General features: G+C 53.6%; 1 protein-coding gene and 1 long non-coding RNA gene across 6 annotated transcripts; both read left to right on the forward strand.

Moving 5' to 3' along the window:
* The first annotated feature begins 1,802 nt into the window (after nucleotides 1-1,802).
* LOC106504541 (uncharacterized) lies at nucleotides 1,803-7,737 on the forward strand. 2 transcript variants are annotated; one of them, XR_001298102.3, is made up of 4 exons: nucleotides 1,803-2,099; nucleotides 4,354-4,412; nucleotides 5,236-5,364; nucleotides 7,178-7,737. It is a non-coding gene; the product is annotated as an uncharacterized LOC106504541 (long non-coding RNA). The 2 variants fall into 2 exon arrangements; XR_014811317.1 differs by lacking the exon at nucleotides 4,354-4,412 and having other exon boundaries at nucleotides 1,854-2,099.
* Nucleotides 7,738-11,490: 3,753 nt separating this feature from the next.
* On the forward strand, nucleotides 11,491-24,771 carry LOC110261730 (uncharacterized). 4 transcript variants are annotated; one of them, XM_084970098.1, is made up of 8 exons: nucleotides 11,491-11,531; nucleotides 12,248-12,498; nucleotides 13,922-14,004; nucleotides 15,372-15,550; nucleotides 17,768-17,878; nucleotides 19,788-19,862; nucleotides 20,136-20,246; nucleotides 24,517-24,771. In XM_084970098.1, exons 2-8 carry the CDS (start codon nucleotides 12,392-12,394, stop codon nucleotides 24,718-24,720), a joined length of 870 nt encoding a protein of 289 aa, XP_084826224.1. In that variant the 5' UTR covers nucleotides 11,491-11,531; nucleotides 12,248-12,391; the 3' UTR covers nucleotides 24,721-24,771. The 4 variants fall into 4 exon arrangements, with proteins under 4 accessions (XP_084826224.1, XP_084826223.1, XP_084826225.1 ...); XM_084970097.1 differs by having other exon boundaries at nucleotides 11,513-11,811; XM_084970099.1 differs by having other exon boundaries at nucleotides 11,513-11,563.
* The last annotated feature ends 209 nt before the right edge of the window (nucleotides 24,772-24,980 follow it).

The raw sequence follows: 24,980 nt of genomic DNA on the forward strand, positions 1-24,980 counted from the left end.
CCTCCTTCAATATTTTCAGAGCCATAAATAAAAATTGGGATAACAATGATTCCAGAGGAGCCTCTGAATCCTGGGATTCAACCTCCTATTACACATCGTTTCAAAATAACTAGCTCTTGGGCAGAGTTCAGTTACTGCGCGTGTTTGCGCAGGACTCTCCCCACCCGACCCCCACATGAACGCCCCCACGGAGGCCGACCCTCCCGGAAGCCCTCGGGGACCCCGGGGGTGAGTGGACCGTGGAGTCAGGGAGGCGAGGGCTGGAAAAGCCTGGGCGTTTGTGGTCTCAGCCAGTCCTCAGGAGCGGATGTGGCCATTTCACAGAGAAGGAGATGGAGGCTTTAAGATTCATCTATCTCCCAGTTCCCTCCGCTAATACGGGGGCAAGAGTTAATATTCTGGGTGCGTGTGTTTGATAGGGATGCGGCGGCACCGGTGGTTGTAGAAGTCCCTGTGGATTGCAGAGGATCACGGATGGAAAAGGACATCTAGGGGGCTTTGGGAGATCACTGTTAAGTTAATAAATCGCTCAAAACAGCCATCAGAACAAGGCCGGCTGGCTTGACGAGTGGGAGCACGAGAATTTTTGCCTCAGGTGGTTGGGTGGGGATGGGAAGGGGCCTGTGTTCAGACTCAGACCAAGGGCAGGAGTTTGAGGACCGCCCTTCTTCTTTTTTTTTTTTTTTTTTTTTTGACTTTTTGCTATTTCTTGGGCCACTCCCACGGCATATGGAGGTTCCCAGGCTAGGGGTCGAATCGGAGCTGCAGCCACCAGTCTACGCCAGAGCCACAGCAACGCGGGATCCGAGCCGCGTCTGCGACCTACACCACAGCTCATGGCAACGCCGGATGGTCACTCACTGAGCAAGGGCGGGGACCGAACCCGCAACCTCATGGTTCCTAGTCGGATTCGTTAACCACTGTGCCACGACGGGAACTCCCGAGGACCGCCCTTCTGCTCATTTGAATACACACCTTACCAGGTGCCAAGGAGGAGCTGCTACTCCCAGAAAGGAAGAGGGGGGCTTTGCCCACCCCCACTCCCCTTGGCTGATAAAACTGTAGCCCCCCCCAGACCCTTGGGGCAGAGCTTCTGTGCCTGCCCACTTGCATCTCTCACAAGCATCCTATCCTAATAAATCTATTTCTGGCCCATCACGTTGTCTCTCGCTGAATTCCTTCTGCACGGAGATATGAAGACCCTGAACCTCAGTGAGTCCAGACACAGGGTGAGTGATTCTAATTTAAAACCCTGGGTTCAAGTCCCAATGTGGCTTTAGGTTGGGTTCGAGTCCTGGCACATGGGTTCAAGTGCCAATCGGGGATCTGGCTGGGTTCAGGCCGTTAGTATGGTCAGTTTCATGTTCAGATTGTTTAAAAGTCTTCCTCTCTCTGTCTGTTCTTTCCCTTCCTCCCATCCTTCCCCATTTTCCTGGTGCCACTGCCGTCAGCCTAGCATCCCCTCCAAACTGCACAGTCATCGCTCCTGGCCTGGCCACTGAGGAGCCTGTGACCTCGGTGCCCGGAGCACCTGCCAGCAGCCGGGGTTGTGCTCAGGGGGACGTCTGCCAGCCCCTGGGCTCCTGGGATGAGGGCTGAGCCTCCTTGTTGAGGCAGAGCCCATGGGTGGCCCCTCAGACCTGCCTTCCCTCCGGGCTTATATTTAGCAGCAAAGCCTGGCCTAATGGATCAGGTGTCTGTTATGCCACATGTCCCTGGAGAGGGACTGTTGTGGCCTGAAGATAACGCCCAGTGGCCTGGTTTCTGACTCATGTGGCCTGGTGCCTGCTGGGCTGAGAACTGTGTCCCTCTGGGGACATGTGGCTCCTGGCTCATGGGACGCGGGCCTCCCAGGCCTTTGGTAGGACCTCTGAGTCCTCGCAGCCTCATTCTCTCCCCGCCGCCACCCTCGCTCCACCCTCTGCCCTGGGCTGCATTGGACCCTGGCTCTGGATCTGCAATGCCCCTTCCCTCTGCCCTTTGGGCAGGTTCGGTGAAGCAGCTGGTGTGGGGTTAGAGCAGGTGCACCATGTGGTCTGCTGAGCACAGCCGCTGGGAGGGTGGCTCAGTCCTTCTCCGGCCTGGGGGTCTCATCACCTGTAAGTCCATAACTAGTACCTTCCTCCTGGGGCTGCGTGAGGCTTAAATGAGAAGGTCTAGGGCTGCTCGAGGCCAGGGCTCAATAACTGTAATGATTGCTATTTTTATCCTCAAGGCACAAACTAAATGCCATGAGCCCAATTAAGAGCCAGAAGCAGTGTCAGCTGCTGGGATGTAGAACCCCTGCCTACGGGGAGGCACAGCCCGGGAAGGCACAGCCGTGGGCAGGGAGGAGGGGGAGGGGTCCGAGCGGGGGCTGGGCAGGCCTGCCAGCAAAGGAGGAACAGGTAGCCCTGGGTCTGGGCAGATGAAGGTTGTCTGTGCACAGGTGGCTGCAGGACATCCCAGGCAGCAGGCACAGCATGAGCCAAGGCCCGTGGCCTTGAAGCCCATGGCCTTGTAGGCAGTGCCAGCTGGGCCACAATAGGATATGGACATGGCTGGACTACAGGGTGGGGGAAGGGCAGACATGGGACTGGAGGAGCCGGGCGGCGCTGGACCAGGAAAGCTCTGCAGGCCTAGCTGAGGGCTCGGAGTGTAGCAGGGCCACCCGTGGAGAGATGATTTGGTTTTTTTTGGGGCCACCAAAGATGGACCCTTATTCCCCTCACTCATCTGTCCAAGTTCAGCCTTCCAGGTGGGTGGGTAGCTCTGCTTCTCGGTCAGCGGCCGAGGGTCCATACTTAAAGCCTGGCATCACCTGCAAGTTTCCGAACTCTGGAGGCTGGAAGACCAAGATCAAGGTGCCGACAGATCCAGGGTCTGGTGAGAGAGCCCGCTTGCTGGCTCGGAGGCCGCTGGCCGCCCCCTCATTGTAGCCTCCCATGGCAGAGAGCAGCCTGGGAGCTTTCTTTCATTTCTCCAGCCTAGAGCAAGTCTACTGGGGGAGGGGGGTGGCAGGGCAGGAGCAAGGGGGAGGGATGGAGGGAGGGAGGTTGGGAGAGAGAGATAAAGAGGGAGGTCTTGCCGTTCTCAGCGTGGCTCAGAGGGTTATGAACCTGATGAGTATCTATGAGGATACAGGTTCAATCCCTGGCCACGCTCAGTGGGTTAAGGATCCAACGTTGCCATAAGCTGTGGCGTAGGTCACAGATGCAGCTTGGATCTGGCATTGCTGTGGCTGTGGTGTAGGCTGGTAGCTGCAGCTCCGATACGACCCCTAGCCTGCGAACCTCCGTATGCAGCAGGTGTGGCCCTAAAAGAAAAAAAAAAAAAAAAAAAGGGAGGTTTTTGTTGGGAAATATGTGGATAAAAGGTTGGGGTGACTCTGGGCCCTCAGAGGAGGGGGAGCCACTCCGCACAGCAGAGAGGGAGGATGGTGGACCCAGGAAGGAGGCAGTGGGAGTGGGTGTCGTGGAGGACCCGCCCTGCACACCCACCAGCATTTCCCAGGAAGGTGGTGGGTGCTATAGACCTGGGGCCTGGGGCAGGGGGCCATGCACAGTCTGGGTGGAGGTAGTCAGCCTGGGGCAGAAGCCTGGGGGCAGGAGAACAGAGGCCCTGGGAATCGGTAGAAGCCTTGAGAGAGGCTTTGGATACAAAGGGCCAGAGACCCTGTTGGGCTTGGAGCCAGTCGGAGCTGTGCTTTGAGGGGTGAAAGGCCTCTGTGAACATCTGGCCACATCTGCTTGGTGCTTCTTCCCGGAGCCTCTTGGTGGAGGTCTGGAAGCCTGGTGTGTAGCATCTGTGACTCTGCCCTGTCCCTGCCCCGCCCAAACCTGGCTGGGAAAGTCCTCGATAAGTCTCATCAAGGGGACAGAGCCCAAGGGGGATTAAGAAACCCTGGCTTCCTTTTCCACACTGTGCCGGCTGCCCCCTTGGCTGTCAGATCCCTGCCCTGCCCTTCTATGCCCGGCAGGCTGACCAGGACTTCGCCCAAGGTCCCTGCCCTCTGGCTTTTGATGGGGTCCAGCCAAGGGGAGGCCAGGTGGGCAGGACCAGAGGAAGGCTGGAGTATTTTCTTCTGCAGCTCTTCCTCTGCTTTGAGCCTGGGTTTCTAGGGACTCCCTCCTCCATGGCTGTGGCTCTTCGGGTGGCTTCTCACCAGATTCCAGGTCGTCATTTCTTCCCGCTGCCTTCCTAGGCCCTGGCCTATGCCCCCTTGGCCCTTGGCCCTGGGACCCTGAGTCCAGCAGCAATGGGAAGTCCAGCCTCCTACTCTTGCTGGACTCCGAGTGCCTCAGTCCGTCTTGATGCCCTTGACCCTGTCCCTTCATCAATTTCATTAACTTCTCTTTATTTGACCTTTTGCAGGTGCCTGCTGTCTTGTAGACAAAATATAGGATGCCCAGTTAAACTCAGACAAATATCAGGTTCTCTTTTTAGTATAAGTATATCCCAAATATTGATTGCATGGGCTATATGTATAAAAGCATTACTTGCTGTTTACCTGAAATTCAAATTTAACTGTTTCTAAATCGGGCCATCCCACTTACAGGGCCCCTGTTGGCTATACTAACATGTCCCTCAGGTTAAGGGACTTTTCCAGGCACCCCTGACTAGAGGTATAGGTGGGTGACCTGGACACAACTGACCCTGTCTCTAGCTTGGCTGCAGGACATTCAAGAGAGGGCCTGCTTAACCAGAAATGGCTATGGACCCAAAAATGGCACAAAAACTGGATCTGGGAGTAGACGTATCAGGCAGAGTGAGAGCAATAATAGCAGCTTTGGGGGCAGGGGTGGGGTGGGGGGCACTTACTCTGTGCCAGGTGCTGAGTGCATGTATACATCAGCTAATTTAATCCCCACCCCCCAACTCGTATGAGGTTGATACCCTTGTTAGCCCCATTTCACAGAGGCACATGCACAAGGCTAGCTTGGGAGGGGATGAGGTGCCCGTTGTTGGACATATGCAAGCGAAGAGGCTGCTCCCATTTCCCGAGGCTCTGGTTACAACAGACACTGGACTGAGCACCCTCCATATGCCATCTGTGGGTCCTTCCAGCTCCATTATATAGGCACTGCTGTCCCCAGTTCACAGATGAGGAAACTGAGGCTCAAAGACGTTAAGTGACTCAGTGACCACTACACAGTGGGGGCCATGACTCAAACCCAAAGGTGTGTGTCTTTGAAGATGTGCCTGTGCCCATACATCTCCTGAGTGCCTGCTGTGTGTCTGGTACTATTCTCCTAGATGCTGAGGCTCTGGCAGGGATAATTTAGTTCTGGTTCCTGCCCTACTGAAGATCAGATTCTGGGAGGAAGGGAGACAACCCAGAGCCATGAGACCCAAATAGAACATGAGTGTGAGGTGAAACCAAAGGTAAGCTGGGGTCAGGGGGATTTGAGATGGTCAGGGGAGGCTCTGTGAGGTGGTGCATCAGAGCTGAGATCTGAAGGGCGATGCGGAGAAAGCATTTTGAAAAGCTGGGAGAACAGCGCTCTGGGCAGAGGGAACCGCAGGTGCAAAGGCCCTGGGGTGGGGGCAGGGGAAGACCAGTGCAGGAGGAATGGCCAAGGTCAGGGGGCATCATTTAGGCCCTGATCATCCAGGGTTAAAAATTCATTGGTAATTATTGACGAGTTTTAAAGCAGCGGTGTGTGGCAGCCAGCTCATGCCGCTCATGAGAACCACCTGTTAAATCTTCCGGATTTTTTGCAAGTTGTCAAACTATTAGCCGCTGGAAATCAGCCATGGTGGGAGTATTTACACCATGGAAGTTGGCAAGCACCACAAACCATGGCTTTGCCTCCTGGTCAGCAGGTGGTTAAACATGCATCCGCACAGCACTGGTTTTAGACAGGGAAGTGGGGAGGGTGGCTTAGCACGTGAAGGAGTGCTCTCTGGCTGCAGTGGGGAGAATGGCCGGCAGGGGACAGAGAAGCAGGCTGCCCAGCAAGAAGCTATTGCATTGGGTCCAAGCTGGAGAGATGGGGGCCTTGGTCCAATGTGGGCCAGTGGATGGATTTGAGAGTTTTGAAGGCAGGACCGGCGGGCCTTGCTGAGACCACATCATTATTGAAGCCCAGACCAGAGAGGTGACACGGCTGGAGTATGGAGGAGGTGTGATTGCGCTCAGGCCTGCTGGACGCATAAACCCTGTCCATTCTCCGTACCTCAGTGCTTCCCCAAGTTGCCATGAAGATTCTTCTTGGGGAAGGTTATGGTCTGGGCTGGAGAGGAAAGAGTTAATCATATCCCTGGCTGCCCCTCAGGCCGAGCTCCTTGAGGTCAGAGCAGCCCCTTCCCACACCTCTTCTGAGCTGCCCTAGGGGGTGGGGAGTGGGAGGAGTCAAGATGTCACCTCCATAGACATTGGAAGGCCCAGCCCGCACTGGTGGACCCGGGAGCGTGGCCAGTGCCTCTGTCCTCCCTCCCAGGAGGGCCCCACCTCCGCAGGACTGCCCCACAGATGGCCTCGAGGGTCCCAGGACCTGCGTGGGCAATTCCCAGCTCTGGGATCTGGGGCCTTCCCTGGAACAGGGCAAGGATGAGGGTTGAAGCCAGGCTGGGCCTCAAAGGAGGGGCCACAGCACAGCTTCCCACGCGGGCTGCTCTGGTTTTTGCCGGGTGAGAGGGAGGGGAGAGAGAGAGCTGAGAGCCTATCTCAGGGCCTGGCCTTAGCGAGGTTCCAGCAGAATCACTGGGCCCTGGGGGTCTTCCTCGCACCCACTCCAGGCCCCTCACCAGCCACAGGCTTCACGCCCTCCCCGCCCCTTCCCTGAAGCCGCCTTTGGCACCAAACCCATCTGCTCAGCCAAGCCCTCTGTCCAAACTCACTCTCGGGTTGTCCTGTGCTGGGCGACCTCCTGGGCCCTCGTGATCTGGAGGCAGTGAGAAGGAGCAGGAAAGAAAACTAAGGCCGATCGACTCCTCCCAGGTGTCAGGCACAAAGCTGCTTGCTTTTCTCCAAGAGTTAAAATTATACAGAAGTTTCCCCTTATCCTCTGCCCCTCAAATAAGGCCCCCAAAGTTCACTCGTCCCTCCAGACTTTCCTCTATGTGTACACACACACACACACACACACACACACACACACACACACAGAGGCTATTTTTACAAAAATGAAATGATGTATTCTATGTTGATGGTTTTATTTAATTCTAGGTTGTTGTTACCTGTTTTTTGTTTCAGTAACCTGAGGCTCAGAGAGGTTATGTACATTTCCTAAGGTCGCACAGCTGGAGACCTGCCTGGGTCCACAACTTCATCTCTGCATCCCGGGCATCACCTACAGGTGCCGAAGGCCAGCTCTGTCCCTGTGGAGGGCACCTGGGGCTGGAATTCTGGTTGGAGGCCTGGTCTGGCTTTCCCTTCTGCTGTGCTGTGAGACTCAAGCCCGGGGGTCAAATTCCAGCCCCACAAGTCCTTGTGAAGGTATTTTTAAAAAGAGGTTCTATTACCATTTAATTGTGGCTCTGCCCTTGAAGCGGGCTCCCGACTCTCTTTAATAGACGACTTGGCCTTGAATTTCTCTCCCCGGAGCCCAGGGAATAGAGGCTGCGCTGGGGGGTCTGACACCCGGGCTCCTCCAGCTGTGGAACCTCCGCAGGTCCTGCCTCTCTCACCTTGGCCTCTTGCAAAGCTCCTTTCAGGGTATATTTATATGCATGACTGATTCACTTTGCTGTACACCTGAAACGAATACAACCTTGTAAATAATAATAATAAAGTTCCTTTTAGCCCCAAGGCAAGCCCACAACCCCTCCCCTCACGACAGCAGCTTGCTGGAAGCCAGGAGTGGAGTGGGTGGAGGGTGAGGCTGAACCAGAGCAGCAAGGAGGGCTCTGGGCCAGCTTAGTGGGTTTGGAAGGGAGTGGGATGAAGTTTAAGCACAGGTTCTGGAATCCCTAGACCTGTGCAAATCCCCACACAGGATCTGTGTTGTTGCACAAGCCCCATGCTCCAAAGATTCCTTATTTATCGTTACGTTCTGCCATCGCTGTCTTGAAATTCTTAATTTTCTGAGTAAGGAGCCCGGTATTTTCATGTTGCTCCGAGTCCCCCAAATTAATGTATCAGCGCTGCTACTTGGCAAGTGACATCGCTTCCTTGATCCTCAGTTTTCTCATCTGCAAAACGGAGCAGTGCTCCCCATCCTCCAGCCCTTGGAGGTTTGCTCTGAGAATGCACGGAGGGACTCCAGGCAAAGAGCCAGGCAGCAGTGAGGCCATGACAGGTGTCAATCCCTAGTAAATACTGCAGTCTTTCTAAAAGTTTTTTAGGGTCCAACAGGGAGGGAGCCACAGTCTGTCTCCCAGACTTGTTCACAGATGGGACATTTCAGGCCAAAAATAAAATCCTTGGAGTTTCCCCTGTGGCTTAGTGGGTTAAGAACCCAACATAGTGTCTGTGAAGGTGTAGGTTCAATCCCTGGCCTCGTGCAATGGATTAAGGATCCGGTCTTGCTCTGAGCTGCAGTATAGGTCCCAGAGGTGGCTCGGGTTCAGTGTTGCTGTGGCTGTGGTGTAGGCTTCAACTACAGCTCCGACCCCTGGCCTGGGATCTTCCATATGTCGCCCCCGCAGCCCTAAAAACAAAAAATAAAATTAAAAAAAAAATTTTAAATAAAAAAAAAATCCTCAGTCGCATCACCCTACCGTGTCCATTACACAGCCTGCCTGTGGCTATAATGGGTCAAGTGGTTTAGGCTCCTACGCTCCTGGGAGTTGATGCTCTGTGGGATTTGAGCCTGGGAAGAAATGTGGGCCTGTGAGGTGGCTCCAGGATGTGCTTTCAGCCACGGGAGGGTCACTCAGTCACCCGCTCCTCAGAAATGAAGGCCGGCCGCCCAGAGGCGCTCATGGAGTCTCCCCAAGGGCAGCCCCCCTTCCCTCTAGGTCTTGGCTTGTAGGACAACCCCTCCCCCATATCCCAGCAACTCAGACGTTTCTAGTCCTGACCACCGGGGTTAATAGCTCAGCAGTGTCCCGCCAGTGAGACCTTGGGTAAGTCCCTTAACCCCTCTGGGCCTCAGTTTTCCCATCCGTGGAATAACAGGTTTGACCTCATGGACCAGTCAAGTTAACCCCCTCATGGGAATGGCTGGCCTCCCCGCCTCCCCTCCCCTCTGTCTGGCTCCAAAATGCCAGTCTGACCATGTCTGCTTCTTGCCTTCAGGATAAAGCCCAAACCCCTCGTTCTGGCTTCTCTGAGCCTCCGGGAGGCGGGCACCTGCTCCTTGTCCATTTCCCCTTCCAGAATCAACAGCCTCAGGATTTGCTCTGGGAAACCTCCAGCCCCCAAGGCAAAGCCTACAGTGCGATTGTTCATCAAGACAAAGGGCTCAGCCCCTCGGGCACCTTCTCTAAAGACGTTCTTTCTTACAGAAAGGGGCTGGAGGTTCCATGTGGAGGGTTAGTCCCCTGAGTTCCTCCTGCCTGGATCTCCAGGGCCCCGTGCTCTCCGAGCCTGGGTTTTTAGCTTTTCTTCTGACCCCTTGGCTTCACTCAAGGCCTTCCACGGATGCTCTCTCCTCCCAGGGAACCCGGTCAGGGTCTGTTGCAACCAGAGAGAGATATACCCCGGCTGCTGCTGAAAGCTTCTCCAGACACATCCCAGCCCACTCCCACCTTGACCTTCACCTTCTGCTTTTAAGGATCTGCCTCCAGTTCTCACAGTTCCTGCACGCAGCTTGGTGCCTCTGAACCTTCATCCCTGCCATTCCTTCTGCCAGAAATGCCCTTCCCACCTTACCTGTCCTCACTCATTTTTTGTTTTGCTTTTTAGGGCTGCATCTGCGGCATATGGAGGTTCCCAGGCTAGGGGTCGAACTGGAGCTAGAGCTGCCGGCCTACACCACAGCCACAGCAACACGGGATCTAAGCTGCGTCTGCGACCTACACCACAGCTCACGGCAATGCCAGCTCCTTAACCCACTAAGCGAGCGAGGCCAGGGATCAAACCCGCATCTTCATGGATACTAGCCCGGTTCTTCACCTGCTGAACCACAAGAGGAACTCCCATCCTCACTCATTCTTTTTTGTTTTTTGTTTTCGTTTTTTGTCTTTTTGTCATTTTAGGGCCACACCCATGGCATATGGAAGTTCCCAGACTAGGGGTCAAATCGGAGCTGTAGCCGCCGGGCTACACCAGAGCCACAGCAACGCCAGATCCGAGCCGCGTCTGACCTACACCACAGCTCACGGCAACACCGGATCCTTAACCCACTGAGCAAGGCCAGGGATCGAACCCGCATGGTTCCTAGTCGGATTCGCTTCCGCTGTGCCACAACGGGAACTCCATCCTCACTCATTCTTATCCTCAAGAGCCACCTCAGACATCGTCAGCTCTGGGGGAACTCCCTCAGTCCTCCTCCTCCTTCACACCCACCCTCTGGCCTGCTCTGACCCTCTGGGCAGCCCTGGACCCTAGGCTTCTCTTCGTTGGCACCAGCACGCCCGTCTGAACCCAAGGCCAGAAACGGGTCTGCCCTCCTTCATTTCTCAGCTGGTCTCAGCCCATGTTTGATGGGCCAGAACCAGGGAGGGGCAGACAGGCAGCTCCCCTGGGACCAGCCCAGGGGCTCCTCCACCAACTAGGACCACATCTACTGCCCACTCATGAGGGGTCATGAGGGGAATTGCTAAGGAAAGGGAGACGGGGAATTGTCCCAGAATAACAAGAAGCCCAGCTCCCCTGGGCTGGGCAGCACTCCAGCCCCAGCCTTAGTCATAACCCCAGGCCCTGCCCAGCTCCGGCCACAGATCCACCTGCCCCCTACCCTCAGCCCCAACCCTGTCTGTGCCCCTACCCAGCCCCTCCCTCTGCCTCTGACCTCACTGCAGCCCCTCCCTACCCCCCCCACCCCGGCCACTTCTTCGGGAACCATCCTGAGGCACTGACTTCACAGGTTGCCCCCTGCAGAGCCCTGGCTCTGACGGATGGGGAAGACCTGGCCAGCTCTTAGGGCAGTGAATGGAGCAGGTGTATCGGGGTGGGCACTGGGCCCAGCTCCCCCCAGCGGCACGGGCCCTGATGCTCCAACACCAGGTAGTAGGGCCAAGCCATAGGCATGGGAAGGGCCAGGTTTGGGTCCTGAAGTCTCCTTTGATTTCCCCGACTCCCCTGCCGGAGGCCAGAGCTCTGCATGGTTGCTGAGTGTCCCAGCTGGGGAAGTGCTTGAGCTATAATGATCCAAAATCAGGTAAAAGGAGGCAAAAGGGGCGGGAGGCAGGCCAGGCCAGTGGGATTTGGGACCCTCACAAAGTGGAGACATCAAGAAAGACACCCCCCCCATCCCTTACCTACTGGTGACAGCCTTGGAAGAAAAACAAAAATAGCCCAAGGCTCCCCCTGGGGTCACCAACGTCTCTGCACCCCTTCTTGGGACCTAAACCGGGGAGGTAGGGATGGGAAGGACCACGGGACCTCCAGGAATCGAGCCCTCCCCCCACAGGTGGATCCTGCAGTGGACACGTCATGAGGACAGCAGCCAGCATTGTGATGTCACTGCCTGGCTGTGGCTTTGTACTCCTGGAGCTGTTGAGTGAGTCAGCTGGGCCCCTCCCCAGGGCTCAGGTACCCAGGCCTGATGCTCAGGACCGGAAGGGCCGAGCACGTGGCTCCTCACCTTCTCTCCCTGCTCCTTCCACGTGCTCGGGCCAGCCCAACAGATGCCAAGGAATGGCAGGCTTAGGGAGGCGTTCTAGTTTTCATAACTAGCAACCAGACTTAGGCGAGCGGCCTGGAAACTCTTTACAAAGCTGTGTTGAAACAACCTGTGAATGAGGCCACCTTCCCAGCTTGACCATGAGCTTCTCCAAAGTGTCAGTTTCAGCCCCCACTCTAGCTTGTAGGAACTCAGAGTAGTGAAGTCATTTATATACCTAAATGGCCGGAGGGATGGGCACGTAGAGATAGATGACAAAGGTGCCTCCTTACGTGGGCGACTCTCTGAACCAGTCCCCATCTCTGACCCTCGGGCTTTTTCCTGAAGGCATGTGGAAGCCAGCACCTGCTGGCAGGGCCAGGCACCTTGGCAGTCTTGGGACTTAACCATGATGGAGCTGTCCCCATTACAGGGTGACAAAGACAATGATGCCACTGCAGAATGGCACATTTGGTCCCTCCAGAGCAGGGAGCACAGCTCAAAGACCCCAGCCTTTGGAGTCCATGAAGTCCAAGTTCAAATTCAGCCATGTAGTATATCCTTGAGCTGGTCACAAGGACCCCTTCTGAACCTCTGCTTCCTTTTCTATGAAGTGGGAACATAACCTGGCTTCTGAGGACGGCCAGGAGGAGCAGAAGAGAAAGCTCCTGTCTTGACTCTTGCTGTGCCAGCTACCTGCCTCCTGCCTGGCTCACGGGGCTTTCATCCTCCAGCGCAGCCTGAGGTGGTGAGAGGCAATGCCAGTGGCCATGGACACAGGCAAGGGGGCTGGCCCAAGTGATACTGGCGACAAGGACAGGGACCTACAGGTGCTGTTCCAGGAACTCTGCCAGCTCCAGGCAAAGTAAGAGTTATCCCATGCCCCCTGTGCCACCAGCAGTGGGCTAAGTGGCTGGGACTGAGCAAAAATGCCTGAAGAGGAAGGGGACAGATGCCTGGGAACAAATCAGGAGGGGCAGCTGGTTTGTGAGTGGTGAGGGGGATGAGGAGCTCGGCTCCCGCCCTCTGACCTTAGACCTCGGGCGAGTCTCAGGCCCTGTGCAAGCTTAGTCTCCCATCACCAACGCAGGGCACCTGCCAGCTCAGCCGCTCCACAATCAACCTGCAAGGTTGCCACCCTGCTTCTGACCCTGGGTCCTTGCCCTCGGGCGGTTCTCAAAAGCCTGGATTAGATGCACAAGGATGCATTTGTGAGCAATTTTATGGAGAAAAGATCCAACCATTCTATCAGCTTCTCATAGGGCTTCCCAACGCCAATAAGGTTTAGTATTTGGCTCACAGTGCCCCCCGCCCCGTGGTATTTGGCATCGGGGGGGAGAGACAAGTTTTTCCTGCATTTTCCAGGATTGTATGAATGAGGAAACAGATCCTACGGGACAGAGCGGCCTGCCCTGTGGCACTCCGCGGTCTCGCAGAGATACCACCACAGCCCTGCCCCGCTTCTCCCTCTGCCCCTTTCGTTTTTTGGCTGCCCCAGGGCATGTGGAGTTCCCAGGCCAGGGATCAGAGCTGAGCCACAGTCAAACCTAAGCCACAGCTCCTTTAACCCACTGTGTCAGGCCAGCGATCGAAGCTGCATCCCAGCTCTCCTAAGACCCCACCTATCTTCTTGTGCAACAGCAGGAACGCCCACCCTCTGCCCTTGACCAATGCCCTTGAATGGGCGTGGGCTGGGGGGCGGGGGGCAGCAGGCAACCTATTGGAGATTCATCTTGCTTAGTGGTGTCAAGCAGGACTGGGCAGCCACACGTGGCCATCTCCCCTCTGGCGGCTGCTGGGGCCCCGACCTCAGACCCAGAGCTGGCGATGTGCTGGCCGCCCCAGGCCTGGTCCCCGCCAGCCTGTGAGGGAGGGTCTGGTTACCTTGTTACAGATGGGCCACCTAGGCACAGAGGTGAAGCCCCTGGCCGGGTCCCCAGCTGGTGGGGGCTCAGGCCACCCGCCACCTGCAGGAGAGGCTCCGTAGACCCCACACCGGGAAGACCCGGCCTCGCTCTTGCTCAGGCCCCTTCCTCAGGGCTGGACCACAGGCATCTATTTATCTGCTTGTAGCTCCGTTTCCTTAGCAGTAAGATGGGGTGGAGAGATTCAACTCAGCAGCCTGCTGATGGCAGTGTGCGGGGGGGGGGGGGGGGGGGGGCAGTGACTGGCCCAGCGCAGGTCCCAGCGGATCCCCAGAGGGTGACCCTCGCAAGGGGTCATGACCTGGGAGTTCCCAGACCACATCCTTGTGTATGGCTCTCACTGGTCCTGAAATGTCCCTACAGGCAGAGGAAGCTGAAGAGACAGGTGGTGAAGTACAAGCTTTTCGAAGACTATCTGATCAAAGTCCTTGAGAAAATCCCCCAGGGTACGTATGCCCCTCCTCCAGAAAGCCTGTCCTCTCTGCAGCCACCTCCCAGCCTCAGGACCGGGGCTCATGTGACCTCCCGCCAGCAGAATGGGTACCCAAGGCTGATGCCACGGTGGTCCACCCAGCCTGGGCACCAGCGGCGTGGCCTCGACATCTCTATACAATGAGCTCATCCGTCATGGGCACGAAGCACAATGCCCGGTCTTTGGCTTGGGCCTGGTCCATGTCAGCTTTGATTGTTATTATCTCATTTGTCTTTGGTTTCGCTGTTAGGAACTAAAATAACACAGACAATCTGAAATGGGTTTTTGTGTTGTGTTATCCTGATTTGTACCAGAGTCGACTGTTACCAGTGCTGGGAACTTGACAGGAAAGAGAAGGAGAGACAACACAAGGATTTGTGTTATTTCCATCATTATTCTCATCTCAGCAGCATCAATATTAAAAATAACTATTACTGCTTATGAAATATTTATTCTGGGCTAAACACTTTAGTAAAAAAAATTTTTTTTTACCCCTCCTTATGAGCCTCTGAGAATTGTGTTACCCAGGTTCAGAGAGGTTAAGTAATTTGCCCAAGGTTGCCCAGCCAGGAAATGGTGAGGCTGGGTCTCAGATGCTTGTCTGATTTCAGGGGCACTGTGCTAAGTGCTACGGATCTGTAGGAGCCTGAGGGAAGCTTCCCTGGAGGTCAGGGAAGGCTTTCTGGAGGAGGGGGCCCCTCATGAGGGTCAAAGGAGTTCAGCAAAGGGGAACAGCATTGCAGGCAGAGGGACCAGCAAAACGTAGGCTGGCACCATGGTCCTGCGTGGTGGGCTTAAGGATGGTAAGTTCCAGTGTGCTGGAGTGCCAGGACCTGGCAGGGGGTGCTGGGAGGTGATTAGAAGCTTGAACAGCACCAAGGAGCCTTGAGCACCAAGCCAAGGAGGGGTGCAGGGCTCCAGGTCAGGCAAGGGGCTGGAAGCCAACCCAGTACCCAGTGCTGCTACAGCCTCCTAGTCTAACTCAGCAACTCAGCGCTGTTCAACCCATCCAGAAAGAGTAACCACCAAACCATCCCTCAGCTCAGCAACAATCCCTGTCCTCTTCCTGCAGGATCCCCCAGGGAGCTGTTTCTCCTGGGGTGGGGGAGGGTGGGCAGTCTCCTGCCTCACTGGGCAGCTTTGCTCCAGAATCCTTGGCCTCCTCAGCCGAAGCCGGAGGTGGGTGATGGGGCTTCTCTCCCTTATGCACCTCTGGACTCTGGGGCTCTAGTAGGAATGTCAATCAACAGCAAAATCCCACCCACCTCATTAGCATCACTGGGGGGGGGCAGAGGAGGGCTGGGCATTCTGCACCCCCCATTCTGCACACTGTCTCCATAGGCTCCAGCCAGGGGGAGGAGCCAGCGGAGGCCCTGGTGGAGGCCATGGTGGAGCACTACAGGAAGCTCTTCACAGTCAGCCAGGACATCCAGAAGCATCTGGAGGCCTTCTCCAGGATGAACCAGGCCGTCCACCGGAGCCTGGAGTCTCTAGAGGAAGGCCATAGGGCTCTTATCCCGGTAACAGCTGCCTGAAGCCTGGCCCATCCCCCTTGGCCCAGAGACCTGGGGTAGAGGGACCCCCCCCTCCCTCTGCCCCCTCAGGGAAGGCCTGGAAGAGGGGTGGGCTGCCGAGGGGGTCTGGGTGGGGTTGTCTCTCCAGAGCCTTGCTCTGTACCCCTTTCCCTCCCCTTCTGCTTGAAAGAAGCTCAGTTTATGCTTAAAAGGTGTTCTTGGGAGTTCCCATTGTGGCTCAACAGTAATGAACCTGACTAGAATCCATGAGGACATGAGTTCAATCCCTAGCTTTTCTCAGTGGGTTAAGGATCCGGCATTGCCATGGCTATGGTGTAGGCTGGCAGCTGCAGCTCTGATTCAACCCCTAGCCAGGGAACTTCAAGTGCGGCAAAGAGAGAGAGGAAGAAAGGAAGGAAGGAAGGAAGGAGAAAAACAGAAAGAAAAAAAAAAAAAGAAGAAGAAGAAAGTTGTTCTTCGTGGTAGAAAAGCCAGGAGTTCTGGATTCAGAGAGGTTGGGGCTCAAATTCCAACTCTGCTCAGACTAGCTGCATGACCCTGGGCACGTTTGTACCCTCTGGACTCAGTTTCTGCACCTGTCGGGGGGCGGGGGAATGCAACCTAGCTGGTAAGCTGTTGGGAGACACCAAACCCAGACGGGCTCCAAGTCAGAGCCCCGAGCAATCCTCTCTCGTTTTTGGTTACTCTTTGACGTTTCGCCAGTAGAGACGGGCATTCCATGCAGAAAAAAACTGCCCTGGCAAAGGCATGGCCCGATGAAAGTGCTGCACCTGGGGCCTGGGGACACGGAGAGGACAAAGGAAGGGGTCACAGAGAGAAAGGTTGGCAGGTGGGTCGATTCTTGCAAAGAAGCTGGCTTGGCGTTTGCAGCTGGTGTCCGCCCCCTCGTGGCAGCACCAGAACCCTACACCATTTTGCTCCTTTTTTTCCTGTGTGAACAGGGCACCGTGGGAAGCGCTTAAATTGCTTTATCCTTATCTATCTATCTATCTATCTATCTATCTATCTATCTATCTACCTATCATTTTTTTTTAGGGCCACACCTGAGGCATGTGGAGGTTCCCAGGCTAGGGGTAGAATCAGAGCCGCAGCTACAGGCCTACACCACAGCCACAGCAATGTCAGATCCGAGCTCGTGTCTACGACCTACACCCCAGCTCGTGGCAATCCCAGATCCTTAACCCACTGAGCAAGGCCAGGGATCAAACCTGCATCCTCATGGATGCTAGTCAGATTCGCTTCCACTGAGCCACAACAGGAACTCCAGTCTCTTTTAAATCTCACCCCAGTGCCAACAGGTAGGTGTTTCTATTCCTAAGGCTGAGACTGGAGGAGGGGAGAGAGGTGAGCCTACAAGAGCAGGTTGGATCCCAACTTTACTGAAAATTTTAGTATTTTGTTCATCACGGATTTTATTGCATTAAGTTTGATTTTTTGTAAACCTTATATTAAAATATTTTTTCCCTTTTTAGTGCCTCACCTGCAGCATATGGAAGTTCCCAGGCTAGGGTTCGAATTGGAGCTATAGCTGCCAGCCAGCACCAAAGCCACAGCAACGCCGGATCCAAGCTGCCTCTGCAACCTACGCCACAGCTCACAGCGGCACCAGATACTTCACCCATTGAGCGAGGCCAGGGATCGAACCCGCACCCTCGTGGATACTACTATGGTTCTTAACCGTCTGAGCCACAACAGGAACTCCTGAAATATTGTTCATATTAATTCTGAGTTAAATGTTGCACCTTAGTCCCGCTCATGCTATTTTTCTTATTTTCAAAGTAAGGAAACCAGGGCTTAGAGAAGGAAGCGAGGACACATGTATATCCTGTGTCTTCCAAACACATCCCCACGGGGCCTGGACGGGGAGGGCCCCCAGCACAGCCTGTGCCCCGCGGACCTGGCCGCAGGAGGCTTCGGAGCTTTGCTCCCTGGTGTGGAGCAAGCAGCCCCTGTGGCTGGAAGGGCCCAGACTGGTGCCCCTGGTTACGTGAGGAAAACAGGGCTCCGGGGGCTGGGTTGGGATTCCAACCCAGTCGGCCTGGGCATGACTGTTCCTGCGTCCCCGGTGCCTGAGAGGAAGGACCCTGAGCACCCAGAACTCTCCCCTCCTCCACCTCCATCATGGGCACTGCCCTGAGCAGCCAGCTCCTCAGGCCCAGGCCCAGGGCAGACGCACCGAGGTGACCCAGCCCCTCACCGCAGAGCCTCAAGATCCAGCTGTGCCAGCTGCAGAAGAGGTGTCACCTCCAGCAGGAGCAGTGGCAGCAGTTGGAACACGATGTCACTTCCCAGAAAGACACGGGCAGCTCCGAGGTGAGTCCCGTCTACTGGCTGGGGGCGGGGGGCAGGGCAGGGGCTGCTGTGCTCTCAGTAAACGTCCTCCCCCGACACACACACATCCAGACATAGCGCACACACACACACACACCACACCCCACACACCCATATACAGACATACCACACACACACACACACACATACATCCAGACATAGTACACACACACACACCATACCCCACACACCCATATACAGACATACCACACACACACACACACACACATCCAGACATAGCACACACTCACACACCATACCCCACACACCCATATACAGACATACCACACACACACACACACATCCAGACATAGCACACACTCACACACCATACCCCACACACCCACCATACCCCACACACCCATATACAGACATACCACACACACACACATCCAGACATAGCACACACACACACACCATACCCCACACACCCATATACAGACATATCACACACACACACACACACACACACACATCCAGACATAGCACACACACACAAACACATCCAGACATAGCACACACACATACACACCATACCCCACACACCCATATACAGACATACCCCACACACACACACACATCCAGACATAGCACACACTCACACACCATACCCCACACACCCATATACAGACATATCACACACACACACACACACACACACACATCCAGACATAGCACACACACACACAAACACATCCAGACATAGCACACACACATACACACCATACCCCACACACCCATATACAGACATACCCCACACACACACACACATCCAGACATAGCACACACACACATCCAGACATAGCACACACTCACACACCATACCCCACACACCCATATACAGACATACCACACATATACACACACACACATCCAGACATACCCCCACACACACACATCCAGACATACCACACACACACACACACACATCCAGACATAGCACACACACACACAAACATACACCACACACACACATACCTCACACACATACCCCCCCACACACATACAGACATACCACACACACACACCCGACACACCATACACACACCCCACACACCATACACACTCCACACACAGACATACCACACACACACACCATACACACACCCCACACATACAGACACACCACACACACACACACACACATACACACACCCCAAGACACACACACACACACACACCCCACTTACCCGCTTACCTCTCCAGGGCGGCCACTAGCTTTCAAAGGGCTTCTCTAAGACGAGGCGGATGGAGCTTTACAGATGTGAGGACAGGGGCCACAGGTAGTCAAGGACGGGGCTGTAGCAAGAACCAGCTGGGACGGCCCGTCCCGTCCAGGGCCTGGCGCGTGCGCGCCTCAATACGGCTGATGCTTACTCTTACCTGTGTCACAGGTGAGAAGAGTGAGGCTCGGAAAGAGTAAGTCGGGGCCGAAGTCCACAGCCAGCAGCAAGGATTTCTGGGTTGAATGCCTTGAGCTGCTCCGTACTGGCCTTGTTTACGTGTTTGTTTTTATGGAATTGCTATTAACGAGGTTTTCATCAAAAAATAGAACATCCCTGCCAAAAGCAAAATGAAAAAGCAAAAACAAAAAACAAAACTAACCACTCTGGTTACTCTCCAGACTCCCGGGTCCTCCCCATACCAGAGCCTGTGCCCTTCTGGCCTGGGGGCTGCTGGGAGGACACGGGAGCAGGAGGAAGGGAAGGCCAAGGGCTAGGCCCCATGCCAGCTGGGCACAGTGCAGCCAGCAAACGTGGGACTCTCTTGGGCTCCGTGGGATCCTAAGGGAGTTGGGGTCTGTGAGCTGCTGACACCCCACCAAGGAGTTTTGCAGGGCACTGGATTGGCCACAGTCTATAGAGCCCCTTTCTGGATCTTTCTCTTTAAGGTGGGAAGCCAGGCTGCTACCGCAGCCAATCACAACCCTGAAGGCCTGAAGCCCAGGACTCTGGTGCTGCCGAGGGTGAGGAGCCCTGGGTTCCCTGATGTCCCCTCCTGGCCCCTTCCCCGGGTGTGGAGCACAGGTGTTCCCAGCCAGGAGGACCCTCTGGGAAGTCAGTCGGTCCAGGGTCCCACTGGTCCCCAGCGGGGGAGGGACTCGCCCCTCTAGGCGTGGAGCCTCTGTGCAGGCTGAGAAGGTGGCTCCTGGCCCCAGGACACTCCTCTGGCCTGAGTGAGCTGGGGACAGCGGGGCAGGGGATTCTGGGAAAAGCCAAGCCTGTTCCTCCTCCTGCAGAAGCAGCTGCTCAGCTACATGCAAATGGCCATCAACAGCATGGCCCAGCGGTGCTGCCCCTCTGCCCACGATGTGCCCAGGGGGCTCTTCTCCAAGCTCGACCTGATCCAGGTGAGGACTCCCGCTGCCCCGGGGCTGGCCTCCCACCTGCCCTGCCCTGGGCCTCGGCTCCTGGTGCATCCGTGGTTGGCCACTCTATTCGCCCCTCGCTCCCCGGATGCATGGCTCCTACGGGGGTCTAGCGGGGGTCTCAGGTCTCTTCTGGTCTCTCGACAACTTGTAAAGAGCACCCATGAGGTGCAGGGTCAGAGGGCTGTAAAGGAACTCCTGCTCTTCCTGGTCTGAATGTGTAGCCCCAGCCCAGTACAGCTCACACACACACACACACACACACACAGGGTACACACTCATACAGGCACTTGCACACCCTACAATACACTTGCAGCATACACTGACACACATGACACGCAAACAAACACACCAAGATGCACACGGATGGGGTCTCATGTTTACACAGGGAGCGCATTTCAGTGACCAAGGGAGCCTCTGTGCAAGGTCCTCATTTTATTTAAAAAAATTTTTTTAAATTAAAGTATAGCTGATTTGCAATGTTTTGTCAATTTCTGCGGTACAGCAAAGTGACCCAGTCATACATATATATACACATTCCAGGGTCCTCATTTCAGACCTCAGACTCTTGTCACGTCCACTGAACTTTCCCTTCTCACTGGGAAGAGCCCCGCCAGGACCAAAGCCGCATCCATCAAAATGCTGATGCTGCAGGAACGGAGGCCACGTGCCCCACAACATCATATCTTGTTTTATTTTTAATAATAGCTTTATTGAGATGTCATTCACATACCCTATCATTTCCCCGTTTAATGCGTACATGTTAGTGTTTTCGGTACGGTCAGAATTGCACAGCCACCGTGAGCATCTAATTCCTGAATCTTTTCCTCACCTTCCCAGAATACAATTTGTATCTGGCTTCTGTCACTTTGTATAAGGTCTTCAGGTTTCATTCACATTGTAGCATGAATCATAATTCATTCCTCTTTACGACTGAGTAATATTCCATTGGATGGATCGACCCCGTTTTGTCAATCCATTCATCAGCTGATGGCCATTTGGGTTGTTTTCATTTGGGGGCTATGATGAATCAGGCTGCTATGAACATGCATGCCCATGTTTTTGTGCGGACATATCTTTCAGTTACCTTGCATACATGCCTAGGAGTGGAATTTCAGAGTCAGGTGGTAACTCTGTGTTGCACATTTTGAGGCACTGCCAAATTGTTTCCCCAAAGTGGCTGCATAATTTTACAATCCTAGGATCCAGGTATGAGGGTTCCAGTTTCTCCATTGCCTGGTTAACCCTTGGTTGTCTGCTTTTATAATTTAGCCATCCTAGTGGGTGTGAAGTGATAGCTCGGCATGGTTTTGATTTGCAAAAATTTCCCTGACGGTTAATAATGTTGTGCCTCCTTTCATGTGTTTAGTGGTCCTTTGTATATCTCCTTTGAAGAAATCTCGATTCCAATCCTTTGCCCATTTTTTGGCTGGATTGTTTATCTTCTTCTTGTTGGGTTGTAAATATTCCAGATGTATTCTGGATTCAAGTTCCTTATCAACGACCTGATTTGAGAATATTTTCTCTCACTCTATAGGTTGTCTTTTCACTGGGATGATATCCTTGAAAGCACAAAGATTTCCATATTGATGAAACCCAAATTACATATTTTTATTTTGGTCACTTGAGCTTTAGGCCGCATCTAAGCAATGATGGCCTAATCCAGGGTCGTGAAGATTTACAGCTAAGTTTTCTTGTAAGAAGTCGATCGTTTTGGCTCCAATATTTAGGCTTATGACCCATTTTTAGGAACTTTTCAATTTTTATTTTATATTGGAATATAGCTGATTTTACAATGTTTTTTTAGTTTCAGATGTGCAGTGAATTGATTCAGTTTTATATATAGCCATATATACATAGAGTATACACATCCGTTATGTATATGCATATCCATTCTTTTTTAAGATTCTTTTCCCATATAGGCTGTTATAGAATATTGACTAGAGTTCCCCATATAGTAGGTCCTTGTTGATGGTCTGTTTTATATATAATAGCATGTATATGTTAATCCCAAATTCTGAATTTATCCCTCCCTGTTACCTTTCCCCTTCGGTAACCATAAATTTGTTTTCTAAGTCTGTGAGTCTGTTTCTGTTTTGTAAATAAGTTCATTTGTATCATTTTATTACATTTTAAATTAATTCATATATATGAATATATTTGTCTTTGTTATGGCGGCACGCACAGCATATGGCGGTTCCCAGGCCAGGGGTCAAAATGGAGCTGCAGCTGCCGGCCTACACCACAGCCACAGCAACACAGGATCCAAGCTGTTTTGACATCTAGGCTGTTTCCATGTCTTAGCTATTATAAATAGTGCTGCAGTGAACACAGGGGTTTATGAATCTTTTTGAATTATGGTTTTCTCTGGATATATTCCCAGGAGTGGGATTGCTGGATCATAGGGTAGGTCTATATTTAGTTTTGAAAGAACTTTCATACTGTTCTCCATAGCAGTTGTACCAATTTACATTCCCACCAACAGTGTAGGAGGGTTCCCTTTTCTCCACACCCCTCTCCAGCATTTATTACTTGAAAACTTTTTGATGATGGCCACTCTGACCAGTGTGAGGTGATGCCTCATTGTAGTTTTCATTTGCATTTTTCTAATAATTAGTGATGTTGAGCATCTTTTTATGTGCTTTTTTTGGCCATCTGTATGTCTTCTTTGGAGAAATGTCTATTTAGATCTTCTGCCCATTTTTGATTGGATTGTTTTTTATATTGAACTACATGAGCTGTTTGTATATTTTGGAGATTAATCCCTTGTCGGTCACTTTTTTTTTGCAAATATTTTCTCCATTCTGTGGGTTGTCTTTTCATTCTGTTTATGGTTTTTGTTTGTTTGTTTTGTTTTGTTTTTTTGAGCCCACGGTATATGGAAATTCCCAGGCCAGGGTTCAAGCCTGCACCACAACAGCAGCCAGAGCCACTGCAGTAACAACCCCAGGTCCTTATCGCTGGGCCACAGCGGAATGTGCAAACGCTTTTGCATTTAGTCAAGTAGTTTAGTTTTGAGTTTAGTTAGGTAGTTAGCTTTTATATATGGTAGGAGGTAGGGGTCTGATTTCATTCTTTTGCATAAAGATATTCAGTTATCCTGAAACCATTTGCTGAAAAAAGCTACTCTTTGCTCATTGAATTGTCTCCTCATCCTTGTCAAAAATCAATTGGCCGTAGATATGAAGGCTTCTTTCTGAACTCTCAATCCGATTCCATCGGCCTACATGTCTGTCCTTAGCCAGTACCACACTGCCTGGATTACTACAGCTTTGTGCTCAGTCTTGTCATTGGGAAGTGAGTCCCCCAGCCTTATTCTTCCTTGTTGAGGTTGTTTGACTCTCAGAACAGCACGTCTTGGGTCATACATGGAAGTTCACTGAATGGGTAGATTTCATGTCTGGCTCCTCAGTGGAACCACAAGGACCCATTCTTTCTTTCCACCCTCCCCTGTCTGCCAGTTTCAACACTGGTTCTGTCCTTTGTCATAACTTGCCTTCCACGGGAGCAAGACCCGTGTCCAATATTGTCCAGCAGCAATAATCAAAGTGAGCAAGTCTGCCTCTTAGTTGAGAGAATATCTTGCAAGAATTTCACAGGCAGTATCAGAGCCACTCTGCTCTGTGGCACAGCTCCTGGGGCACCATTCACACCGAAGGCCGCATAATTGGCATCCCCTGGGGTGTAGCTCCTTCACGTTGTGATAGGAATGATGAACACTTGAGTGAGGGTTCATTTGCCTAAATACTCCCAGTGTATTCATTTCATCTTCTTCCCAAGAAAAAGCAAGAAATTAGCAGGTGATGTAGGGGATTCCAAAGGTCCCCCTCAGTGATCGCGCCGTCAAGACTTAAGAGTCACCCACGGCTCGGCATTGTGCCAGGGAAACGAGTTAGAGATGGGGGCCGATGAAGGTCACCTGGCCCTTAAGAAATGAGGGCAGTCAGGGTGGGCTTCTTGGAAGAAGCAGCACGAAGAGGCAGGCACCCACATTCAGGGAGACCCACCAGCACCCGGACTCTGAGTCATCCAGTTCTGCCACTGTGGGGCTGTAGAGCTTTGGGCAAGTCACTCAACCTCTCTGAGCCTCAGTTGGCTCATTTGCCAATTGGCATGGATACCACCTCCTTTGCAGGGCCCTTGTGAAAGCTGTGGGAGATGCCGGTCAACCTTTGCTGGTGCTTTGGCCCCTGGGAAGTAGCTCCAGGGCCCAGAACACAGTCAGGTAAGAGAGATTTCTTTTTCCTTCCAGGAATTTATTTTGGACAAAATGGAGACTGTGAGATTCATCTCACTGCTCAGGGGACCCAGAGCGTGCTGGTCAGAGGACAACCCCAAAGACCAGGGCCTCAGAAGGTACCCCAGGCCCTTCAGGAAACATTCGAAGAGTCAAGACTCAATCCCCAGGAGCCCCTTTCCCGGCCCCCAGACTTCAGAGGACTCCAGCCTGTTCTGACCCCGCCCGTGGCCACGCAGCCCTGCCAGCATCACGACCATCTTCTTACCCGCTTGGCCTCCATTTTTCACCACCAGCCTCCGGAGTGGGTGGAAGCCAGCCTGGGGGCAGGGAGAGGGCGGGCAGGCTCCTGGGGTCAGCTGCGGTAGAGGGGGGCTGTTCCCCACCTTGGGGGACTGGCAGGGATCACGGTGAACCTGCCTGGGACCATGGGCAGGAGAGAGTTTCCTCAGTTGGAGCTGCTGTAAGGTGGGAAGTCT

Source organism: Sus scrofa, chromosome 7, assembly GCF_054392235.1.
Source record: "Sus scrofa isolate SSC_HxYL_T2T_F1_AM1 chromosome 7, Sscrofa_HxYL_maternal_Yorkshire_Landrace_v2.0, whole genome shotgun sequence".
NCBI classification, from domain to species: Eukaryota; Metazoa; Chordata; class Mammalia; order Artiodactyla; family Suidae; genus Sus; species Sus scrofa.

Excerpts from the sequence above, each read along its gene's own strand:
- LOC110261730 (XM_084970098.1), top strand. The coding sequence starts at position 12,392 with ATGCCAGTGGCCATGGACACAGGCAAGGGGGCTGGCCCAAGTGATACT. Across the intron at positions 14,005-15,371 it reads CCTTGAGAAAATCCCCCAGG|GCTCCAGCCAGGGGGAGGAG; the intron begins GTACGTATGCCC and ends CTGTCTCCATAG. Across the intron at positions 19,863-20,135 it reads GGACTCTGGTGCTGCCGAGG|AAGCAGCTGCTCAGCTACAT; the intron begins GTGAGGAGCCCT and ends CTCCTCCTGCAG.